Consider the following 12,119-nt stretch of genomic DNA (forward strand, 5'->3'; position numbering starts at 1 on the left):
TCCTTCTCTGTCTTCTTGCTCCCCAGCTCCTGTGTGCTTTCTCTTTCTCTGTGTCTCTCTCTCATGTGTGCATGCTCTGTCTCTCAAATAAATAAAAAATACAACATTTTATGAAAAAAGTGAGTATTTGATTTTTATGTACATTAGTATAATTTTATATATTCGATTATAAAACCTCTCCCTTGTTTACATCCAGACATTTCCACTGGAAAGGGAGAGATCAGCTTAGGTTAGGCTAACAATATATGAGGTATTGCTTACTACATTCTGCTTATTTTTAGAAACATGCAACAATGAGTCTTAGAAATTGAAAGTATTCTGCAAATACTGTCCAATTGTTCTAAAGTGTCCTGTGGACTAGATAAAAATTAATACATTTTTCTATACTCCTGATTTAAGAAGAACTCCACTGGGTGATAATTGGAATTTGTAGGATTGACTTTTGTAATGATGAATCATGTCCCAACTTATGCAATAGATATTTTCATATTTAATTTCATTTAGTTCCACAACATCTACTTGAGATGGTGGCTACATTGGCAGAATGGATGGTAATATAGCAAATGTTAACAGAATATGTGTCATTATAAATCTCTAACACTTTATTTTTTTCTCTTTTCCAATTTTTCCCTAATGGGTGTATATTTTTATAACTTTATAACTTTAAGAAAGTGATAATCAATAAATCTAAATTTATTTGCTGAAGAATGATTATATAGAAAGTGATAGATCCTGACTCACAGTCCACATTTTTCTCTGCACCACAATCTCCCCAAAAAAGAGTTTTTAGGACCTTCTGAATTACCTCTGTGTCACCATTATTTAATTAGATTGTAAAGTTTATATTGCAGTCAATTGGGAAAAAAACAGGACTAGAAAGTTGCTTTTCAATTTGTGGATTCACATGTGCCTATGAGGACAACACGAAAAACGCCAGAATATATCATTCCTTTCATTTTTCCAAAGTTTCACTAGCCCTATGAAAATTCTTTGGAAACACTTAATCAACTAGAAACTGTAGGGTAGAAACATCCATGTAAGATGTTCTTCTTCATCCAGGCAAAATTTTATTTCTAAGTCTAATGAAGGATGAAAAAATTTCTAGGCTGAATTTGGAAAAACCAAACCTAGCTTATGACATTCTTGGATATGTTTGTGCAGTTAAATATGTCGATACCTGATATGAATTGCCTTCAGACAAAAATGCAAGTTTATCAATTTTTGTTCATTCCTTTCCTTTGGTTATTTTTCGAATCTAATAAATAAGATACACAAATTTCTTTACAAATCTGTCAACACAGAAATCCCTAAGGGATTAACGGCTCTACCACTTAGGAACTCCAGATGCTCTAGCTAGTTAGCTCCTTGTTAATGTCCTCCAAGCTAGATCAGGCACATCTACCACCAAGACTGGGACAGAATCAACAACCTCTCCTAGTAACCCACTGTTATTTATGACCAAACTCGGACAAATCCTAGAACTCTGAGCCAGCACTAGCACCTAGCCTGCTGCTCCCTACCTCCCACCCACATCACCTATGTCCTCTCCCTACCTTATAGGGAAGAATTTAAAAATATCTTACCTGTAACCCTAAGCAATGTACCAGGACCAAACACTTTTTTGTACCACGAGCTACTCCAAGTACACTGTCTGAAAAGCTTTTACAGAAAACTTCCTGTGTGCCTCCTTTAAAATGTGCCTGTATTCTTTCAATATTCATATATATATATATATATATATATATATATATATATACCTGCTAACATTAAATAAAGATGAATCTCAAGCAAACTCACATTACATATGAACATAGTAAAGAATGGATGACCTGACCCCTCTTCTGCCTGGACAGCTTGCGTCTGTCTTTTCCATCTCAATCACACACATTGGAGAGTCTGATTTTACCTTTAGTCACCATGTTCCTGAAACTTCTAAATATTTTTTCTTAAAACGTTTTCATGTATCATATCAGTTCTTTTCCTAGAGTGTAATTTATAGTTACTATTTCTGTGATTTTTAACAAGAATAAAGATAGAAATAATATTAAGAAATAAATATTTTAAAATTAAATAATTTTAAGTTAATATTTAAAATTTAATATATGAATATTAAATATTTTACATAAATATATATATATATATATAATCTCTACACACTGAGGAGTGGTTATTTGGCTTGATTATAAATTAAATTCTTTCCAGAATTTAGCCTTCGCTGATACAAGAACAGATGAGTTATTAAAGAGTGAGAAATATTAACCCATTTATTGCTGAAAGACTGTTCTTTGAACTACAGATTGCCCTAACAAGTTCCAGGATATTGATTTAAAACCCTGAGCTGCTCATCAGATCTTAATTCGGTTTGGTCTTTTTGCCGCTGTCCCAGCAGGAGGGCAAAGACAGCTCTGAGTTCTGCAGCTGAGTCCTGCATACAGTCCAACTGCTCCTGTTCTTCTGCCAGCTTCCATAGTCCAAGCAGATTTGATGCCCATGCAGAAAGATTGAAAGGAATAGTGTCAAAAGGACTTGTCCCTTTATAAAAATACCCTAAGCATCACATTGTGAGAATTTAATAACTGCATATTCAACATGACTTACTTGATGTCTTGGGAGGAAGTGAAGCAATTTTAATGCCATGATTAGAAACAGAAGCATTGTTTTATGCATGAGGAGTCATACAAATTTTGAGCTATCACTATTCCACATTCAACTGCATAGTCTATTTAAAAGGTCAGAGTACAAAAGACTATCTATTCAGAATACATTTATGGCTTAATGTTTCTCATAGCATATAATGGTTAGACCATGCAGTAAGGAACAAACAAGTATCTATCGGGTCCCAAACTTTGCCATAGTAACTAGTGATGTGAATGTAGGCAAATAACTGACTCTCTAAGCCTCAGTTTCCCATCAGTGAAATTGGAATAAGAAGATCCCCTGTATAATTCTCTTAAGGATTGAGACAAGGCACAGAAACAAGGCAGTATGGTGTCTGAGTCTCAATAAATATTAGTTAATAGTATTATTGTCTTTAATTGGATGGTTTGGGGCAACTTAATCAAATTTTCCACTAAAAATATGTAGGTTTTATAAGCAATAAGTATTTATTATATAAATTAAGAAAGCAAAGGAGCTTCTGAGTCCAACATTTTATGTGTCTGGCAATCACAGGCCAAAATACATGGGGCTCCAACAAGTTGCAATCTAGAATACTTATCCACTAGGCTACAAGCTTTTTGAGTGTTGCCACTGTGTCTTGTGCATCAAGACACATCTCTAGCATCAAGCATAGAAACTGTCTTCAAGAAATGAACAAACAAGGATGTAAAACCATGCTGACAGCTTCTTTTCATGGACTCTGGAGATGAAATGGTTTTCTGAGCTCACAAATTCCATTAAAGTGGACCATCTCTAAGCAATATTACAAAAGCCACGAGAGCACAGATTTGACTAAATTCAGCCTACCCACTAAGAAACTAGAGTAATAACATTATGTTGATTTATTGATGTTCTATAATTATACTCTGGAAGAGTTAAATTTTTTGCTCTGCTCTTAAAGATGAGATCAAAACCAATCATATAGGTTGCAGATTATTAGAGAAAGGAACACTATTCATTAAGAAAGGAGCACTATTAAGACTATAGGTACTTCATCAAAGAGTGTCTCACTTAAAAGGCCACCTACATGAAAAACATCTTGAAGAAATAACTTACACAAATATGTCACAGGCATGGTCTCAGAAACATTTTAATTTCAAGCCTGCATCTATAGTTTTGTGTATATTTTCTACAAGTAGAATTTCAATATGCTTGCAAGCAAGAAAGTAAATTAACCATTCACAAAGTAGTTTTATTTCCATATATAGTGACAAGTTTTGTCGCTATATATGGAAACATGTTTTAGCTGCAAAATTACTAAGTGCTAAGTTGATTCTACATGTTTTTTCTAAAAAGCACCTATCAGTTTTCCATTCAGAGTACCTAAAAATAACAGAGGTACTTACCAGGAGAAGTTATTAAAAGCTTAGTTCCTTCTACAAATATCTTGATCCAGCCTGGTTAACGGTTACCACACTGGTTAGAGCTTCTACAGAAACGTAAGCCTTCTCCTGAGGTTCATGTCAAGGCCAGCAGGTAGAAACCTTGTACTGGCAGTTTGGTCTTTTGAGGTCATTAAAACTTCTTGAATATAGGCTTCATGGCATCTGATATTTTATAAGTTTTCCTCAGATTAAATAATCTAAATGTCTGCTTTGATGGAGGAAACAATCATGGAAAATGCTGACAGAAAATAGAAATGAAGAAAGCAAATAAAAAGAAAGAGAAAGGGAGGGAGGGAGGGAGGAAGGGAGAGAGAGAAAGAAAGAGAGAGAGAGAAAGGAAGAAAGGAAGGAAGGAAGGAAGAGAGAATGAGAGGGAGGGAGGGAAAGAAGGGGAGGGAAAGAGAAAGAAAGTGAAATAAGAAAGGAAGAAAGAAAGAAAGAAAAAGATAAGAAAGATCAGGACCAAGTGGTCAACCAATGGCTTTTCTAAATTACCAGAAACAGTGTTCGGAGAATTAAGAGGTTTTGATTTCCAGGTGTTCAAATGTGTGAAACTGCTCAGAGATGCATCAACGGAAACCTCTTCTGTTCTCACAAACACCAGCCTATTGTGTCAGCAGTTTATGGTTATATTTCTGAAGGGGACAGGCTTCACTAACTGAAAAAGTTAACATGCCAATAGAAATTTACTTGAGAAATGTGGACAATGGTCTCCATTTTTAGTAAGCCACTTTTACCATTCAGCAACACAAATCTTCACCAGGGAAAGCAAAAGGAGAAAATACTTTCTGTGATGATAATATTTTCCTGGAATAAAGGGGAAAAAATTGTAGAATTCTATCTCCCACAGAAAAACAGATTCTTTATTAAAACTCAAATTGGAAAACAAACCCTCTGTTATATCGAAAGAAGAAGCCTCTTGGAAGCCATTCTGTGATCTTTGGAAATATACCTGCGACCTTTCCTCTGTGGATAACTAGCTTTGGACAAGGCATTTGCCCTTCCTGGTTTCCCACATCCCATCTGCTGTGTGAGCATAAAGCTACGTATGTGCAAAAGGCCCTTCCTGTTCCAACAGCTTATGAAGCTGTGATTAAGAGCCGGAAAGGGTCTGCTGTGGCTGCTCAAGTGAGAAAGGAGTTGAGGGTTAGTAATGGAGAAGGTTTCCTTACAGATCCCTTCTGACTCTGTGACATTTCAAGATCCCAGCACGCACAATAGCTGGGGGGTGGGGGAGAGACTTCCTGAGACTTAATGACCTTAAGGGTTATCAAGGAAAAAACTCTTATCTGAACCCAAGCAGGAGATGGGCTTGTGTCATTCATAATCCTGGATGAGCTATCCAGGATTCATTCCAGCAGTTCTCCTTTTTATTGGTACCACTGCCGAATGGGCTCTCCAAGGACCCTAGAGAGCCTGCATCTTATGTGCATGCTTCTGTCTCCTGTTCTGGCAAAGGAGACTTGATCCTGAGAAATTCTCGTTTTGCGATCTTCAGTTGAAAAGCAAAGGAGAGAAATCAGAGGCGATTGCATAAATTGACAGTGGACATGAAAACAGTGAACCAAAGAGACAGGAGTGCAGTCAACCTACAAATCCAGCTGGAGACACATGTCCATTCATGGGGTTGGCGTTGCCCTGGAGTAGTCAGAATTTTCTCCAAGATGGGCATGCATCAGGACTGGGGAGGTGGTAGCAAACTTGTTCTTCAGAGGCCAGGACTGGGGAGGAAGTTTTGTTTTAAAACCAATGAAAGACCTTCACAGTAAGATATGTCTCAGTGGCATTTTACTATGTTCCTGGCATAGAAAACTCTCAGATCCCAGGTGACTGCACCAAAACACCCCAGTTACAATAACTCAATGTTATCTTCCTTTTGGGGACAGCACTTCCACTTTTTTCCTTTAGGTTTTACTTCAAACCGACCTATCCTTGAACTCTTTTTCTCTTTGAGTTATGGCTTTCTCACCATATTTGGTAAGAGTATGGAGAAGTATAAGGCTATCAGAAAAAGGGAAGAGAAGACCTATTACTGTATATAATAACAATGACATAATAATCCCACAACTTGTTGCAGGACTTTATGCATTTTACATACTTTATAAAATGAACTTTAACACAACTTTATACATTTTATAGATCAGTAGTCTGAAGAAAATTCACAAATTTGGAAGAATTTGAACAATTATTATAGTTATTACTTTAGGTGTTATGATGTGACAACACTCTGTTGTGGGTAAGAAAAATCGTGGAGGAAAAAAATCCTTTGTTTTCCTGTCCTGGACTCTCTTCCTATTCACAATTCTTCCCTTTTCAAAAGAAAGCACACTTTATTTACTGTTGTTTGGAGGACAATGTAAGTTGTGACATTTAAAGAGACCCTGAGTTCCTGTGTTAGCTGAGCTGGGTCAGTGAAGCAGTTCCCTTGTAATGGGAAAGGACCCTGTGATGTAATCACCCCACGCTAGACCTGTCCTGTATGTAACATTCTTCAGTCCCGGACACCCCCATGAGAAAGACTGAAAAACATCCCTGGATTGTGGCAGTTAAGTGGTTCAGCAAGAATTCAAACAAGTTCTCTATCACTCAAAAGGCTTTGTAATTTCCATCATTCATTCATTCATTCATTCATTGTATAATATTGTACACACTGGGATGGCTTCCTTCCCGGGAAACTACTTATAGATGGAGAAATAGAAAAAATTCACATGTCCAAAAGCCAACCTAGCCCCACAGAAGTAAGGAGAAAAATAAAGTGACTTTGGGTCACTTAGGCTTAAGTAGTCAGGAGTAGGCTGGATTTGAAGTTTGTTGTTGTTATGTTATGAGGGTTTGAATTTGTTCTTATCAGAGTCCAGACACCTAAAAGTCCTCTAGTTGTATTTTGTCTTTGTCTCTTCACCTGTCTTTGAGTCCTCTCCTTGTTCTGCTCCCCAGAAAGAGTCTTTTTCTCGAAGCTCTCTGAGCTCTGTCCCACTGTGACTTTTGCTCAAGGTTTGCTAATGTGGTGGTGAAAGGTCAGGGAAGCAGACATTCTCTGGTATTTTTACTAAGTCCCAATTTTAAGCAGATATGGTGAAACTGGGTCTTAAAGACATGGCCTTCGCAAGTATTCCTGCCTCTTTTCCAGAGGTGGTACATTTTCAATCCTTGTCTCCCTCCCCCAGATGTAGGAAGTTCCCACCAACTTCAAGCTGTGGTTGGATGCCCATCCTTGAGCAGATGAAAACGTGTTACTTTTGGACAGAGGGGAGATTTTCTGGGCAAAGTTTCAGTGGTTGCCTCCTCTGCCTTCCTTCAACTGCCATGGGATTCCACCAGGACCTTCCTCTGCAATGAAGTCACTTTTTTCTATGGTGGGTAGATTAGGTCTGGATGGATCGCAGCTCTTGTTCCCCTCCTGCAGCACCAAGGGAAGCTTTCTCTGGATTGTCCCTGATCTTCCATGTAAGAATTTTCTGGGGTTCTGGAGAAGACACAAAAATACCCCTTATATATTCCTAAGGTTCACACTCTTCCTCCAGTCTATGGAGCTTTTATTATTGCATTAACAAATTCTACTTGAATCATCTGATCAAGTGTATGTGTTTGACAACATCTTTCCAAGGTGGGAAAAGGCTCACCTCCTGTTGCTCCCTGCAAGTGCCTGTCTGTCTCCAGTTTTTCTAAAATTCATATACCCTGCATCCTCAATTCCCTAAACAACTCAAATAAATTATTAAGTTTCATTCCTACTTTTTTGAATATTATTGTAAAATTGTAGCAGTGCCATTTTCGCCTCTCTACATCTCTGAACTCAGGTGGTTCCTGTGCCATATATTTTGGTTTGTTGTTGTTTTTCTATTTTCCTTCCATTAAAAGTCCAAAAAGCCTGGGTACCTGGGTGATTCAGTCAGTTAAGTCTTCAGCTCAGGACATGATCCCAGGGTCCTGTGATTAAGTCCAGCATTGCCCCCCTCTTCCTCTGCCTCTCTCTCTCTTTTTTATTCTCCTTGTACTTTGCTTGTTTGTTTTTAATGACATTGATTATTTTTCTCGAAGAACATTGAGCTATCATTTTGTAGAATGTCTTATATTCTGAAATTTAAAAAATTTTTCCTCAGAAAATTTTTCTTAAAGATAAATAATAATAAAATAAAATAAAATAAAATTCAGAGAAGTAACTTCAGGTGATTTTAGCCTAAATTCTACTATTTGTCTTTACCACTGTTAAATTGGGTTTATTTCCTTAATGAGTTGTGACATTTCCCTTAGTACTCTGAACACTAGTCTTATCCCTGATTTCTCTTTTGAAAATATTTTCTTCTAGTACATGGCTTTTCCTTCCATTTTCCTGACATTTCCCATTTTCCTTTTTTTTTTTTTTTTTTTTTTTTTAGTTTTGCAAGATGAGAAATGTTAAATTTGAAGAATGCAGTTTCTCAAACCTTTCTTTTATGAACTTGTTTTTGGTGTCCTAATTGAGCAATCTTTGCCGAACCCAAGGTCACAAAAAATTTCTTCTGTATTTTCATCCAGAACTTTCATGTTTTAAGTTATACATTTATGACCTATAAAACATTCTTAATTAGTGGGTGGTTAGTATTGATTTTTAGTTGCTTTTTATTTGTTGTTGTTTTGTTGTTTTCTTCACATAGATGAACAATGGTTCCAATATCATTTGTTGAAAAATCTATTTTCTGTTCATTGGATTACCTTGGTAATATGTTAGTAATTCGTTAAGCACTTACGTGTCACATTTCCTCTGAATTATTTTCCTCTTAGCTATGTATCTATGAATTCACTAATACTCTGCTGTCTTGTCATTGAAGTTTCATAGTAGTGTTAAAACTCTTTTCCAAACTGGTCTGGCAATGGTATGCCCTTTACCTACCTGTATCAATTTTGCAACCAGTTTATTGATTTCTATGAAAAGTCCTCCTGGATTTTCATTGCGATTACACTGAATCTACTTACCCTTTGGAGAACTTTTGACATCTTATATATATTAAGTCTTCCAATCTATGCAAATGGTATACCTCCCCATGTATTTAGTTCTTCAACTCTCTCATTGAATTTTTATTGTTTCAGCATACAAATCCTTCATATTTTTAGAAAAATTTTCACTATGTATCCTAAAGGTTTTTTTTTAATATTGTAGTTATGGCTATAATAAATGATACTTTTTTAATATTTCAGTTTCCAAGTGTGAATTGCTAGTAAATAAACACAATTGATTTTGCCTCTTACATCTATTTTACAATGTATATTCCTCCATTGTGAGCATGAGTCATCATTTACTTACGCAGCCTACTATGTCTGGATATTTATGTAATTTCACATTTTGCAGTTACCCAATGAATACCTTTGGCATAATATTTTCAAAGTGTTAAGATTGTGCCTTTAAAGTGAATTTCTGAAAGTACTTTGGCTAGGTTGAAGAGCAAATGCCTATGACCTTTTGTTTGATATTTCCAAATTCCCCAACGAAATGGTTGTATTTTACATCTTACCAGAAATGTATGATTGCCTGCTTTCTTTCACAGCTTTGTCAACAAATTATAAACTTTTATTCTTTTATCAACTTTGTATAAATTTAAGAGCTATTTGTATATTTCTTTTCATAAACAACATTTTCATATCTTTTGCCATTTTCTTGTAGGATATATTAAATGTCTTACCTCCATTTTTAAAATGTATTTTTAAGTTGAGGATAGTTGACCATTACGTGCTATATATACAGGTTGTAAATATTTCCTCATGGTTTGTCATTTGTCCCTTAACTTATGGTGCCTTTTGCCATGAAAACTTTGTTTTCATTTTCATGGAGTAAAGTTTGTCAATATTTTCTCTTATTTCATCTTGAATTTTAGTTATAGTTACAAATTCATTTCATCACGCTTTCTTGCACAGAAAGGGTCGTCAAATGTTCTCTGCAGGGTCAGATAACAAGTATTTTATTTAGTTTTTTGGCCTAAGGTCTCTGTTCTGAGTCCTCACATCTACCATTGTAACACAAAAGCAGTAATAGACAGTTAGGAAATGAATAGGCATGGAAGCATTCCATAAATGTCAGCAGGTGTTCTATTTGTTTTACTAAAAATAAAAAAAAGAAAAGAGTAGGTTATAGGTTTTGTTTCATATTTTGCTATATTACATTCAAATATGCCATAATAACCCACATTAGCAATGTAAACCCTGAATACAGTGAGCATTAGATACGCCCCAGGCACTTGGAAGAAGTTTGTGTGTATAATTTAAGTTACCCCCTAAACAGTTTCTTCAGTTAAATATGATTATATTTTCTATTTTCAAGTGAGGAAAATGAATCAATGATATTTTAAGCAATTTATCTAGAGTAAGTATGGGCAGGATGGATATGTCACAAATGGTCATTGAGGAAACACTGAGAAATAGGGAAACAAAATATAAATAAATGTCACTCACAGTATATTATTCTAGGGCAATGATTGATAAATATATTCAATAGAGGACCAAATGCTCAACATTTCAGGCTTTGTTGGTCTCTGTTGCAACTCCTCAACTCTGCCTTTGTAGTGCAAAGCAGCTGCAGACAATTCCTAAGCACAAGGTCTAGGCTTTGTTTCAATAAATGTTTACAAAACTGGGGCTTGCCTGTCAGGGGAGAGTTTGCAGACCCCCTCTTCTATGGTAAATACTATTGTCATTATGGTTAATTGTAGATTTTTAGTTTTGCATTTCTTTTCTTTTTTTTTTTTTCAGGGAGTTCTAGAGATGTAATGGTATTAGATGGGAAAATATAAATATATAACCATTTTAAGTGTTACATATACAACTATATTTTACATTTTTATATAAATAATGTCATTATTAAATGCAAAAACAAAAAAAAAATATTGACAGCATTAGTGCTGAAAATACTGACTCCACCTTTGCCCTCCACCTTGATCAAGTCCTCTCCTGGGGCGACATGTTCTGGGCCTCTTGGAGCTTAACTTTCACACTTTAGAAAGGCCCAAATCTGAGGAAACTTGCTCCGGCCCTCACTAAATTTTTAAATTTCACGCATAATTCTTCTAAAAACAGGTTTTCAATGTCTACATAGTATCTTGTCGCTTCAATGCCACGTAAATAAGGCTGTCCTTTCACTCCTATTCATTATTGTAGCGTTTCATGGTTGTCTTGTGCTGAAAAGTCACAGTGGCTCCATCTCCCCATATGTGCAATTCAATACATTCATCTACTGCTCTTCTGAGGATTAAATACAATAATCTGTGTAAAATATTCAAAACAGATACTCTGAGAAGCTTAATCCCTCTTTTCATTCACTTCTTTCTTGAAAGAGTTCATTATTTTCTGACTCCATATTTCCTTCAGGGGGTCTTCTTACCTTTTTTCTGTAGATGTGGTAGGAGACAGGAGAGGCCTTGTTGAAACCTAGGCCCTCAGATTCGTTCTCCTGGAACCCACCCCAGTCAAGAATCATGATGGGCAGGGTATGGAACACAAAGATTCTCAGTTTGCCCTTGAGAAGGTACTAACACTGCTGGGTCAGGAATTCATTCTGCCCTTGATAGCACCACCTGATTCTTAGAAGGAGAAGAGAATTCTTCAGAGAATGAAGCTGTTGTAATGATCTCAGGGAACCAGAGGTAAACTGTATGCATGGTGACTATGTGGTCAGATATCCAATTACCACAAGTATCAAGTTTTTCTGAAGTAAAGAACTTTCCTCTGCATTTGAAAGTGGACTCTAAGGAGATGGGGAGGAGGTTTTGTAATTTCACACATTACTTGTGTGTATCACTATGTTGAAAACTGGAGACCATCCATCTACTAACTACAGAATTTTATTCTCAACCATGATTTTTAACCTTAGTAATTTGTGAAAGACCTTCACCATCTTTTCTTTACAGATTAAAGGAACACATGTTATCCTTTTTAATCATCTGATCTGTATTCAGGATTTTTATTTTCCTTGCAGAATTCTGGAGAAGAAGTTCTTACAGGTGTTTCCACCATGTTGGAGGTGCCTCATGTACTCAGGACATGTTCCAATGGAGTAGTGCTCCTTTTGTCCTAGTATTGACCCTGAATGTGGAGTGAGGTGTTGCT

General features: G+C 36.1%; 1 gene segment (V, D, J or C); it reads right to left on the minus strand.

The window, feature by feature from the left end:
- LOC116876853 overlaps positions 1-11,490 on the minus strand; it is a 32,117-nt gene extending 20,627 nt beyond the window's left edge. The window contains 3 exon segments of the C gene segment in view: positions 4,005-4,055; positions 7,368-7,509; positions 11,395-11,490. Of these exon segments, the coding sequence occupies positions 4,005-4,055; positions 7,368-7,509; positions 11,395-11,490 (289 nt within the window).
- Between the last annotated feature and the right edge of the window lie 629 nt (positions 11,491-12,119).

The sequence above is a fragment of the Lontra canadensis genome, unplaced genomic scaffold (genome assembly GCF_010015895.1).
Source record: "Lontra canadensis isolate GAN:19392208 unplaced genomic scaffold, GSC_riverotter_1.0 scaffold48, whole genome shotgun sequence".
NCBI classification, from domain to species: domain Eukaryota; kingdom Metazoa; phylum Chordata; class Mammalia; order Carnivora; family Mustelidae; genus Lontra; species Lontra canadensis.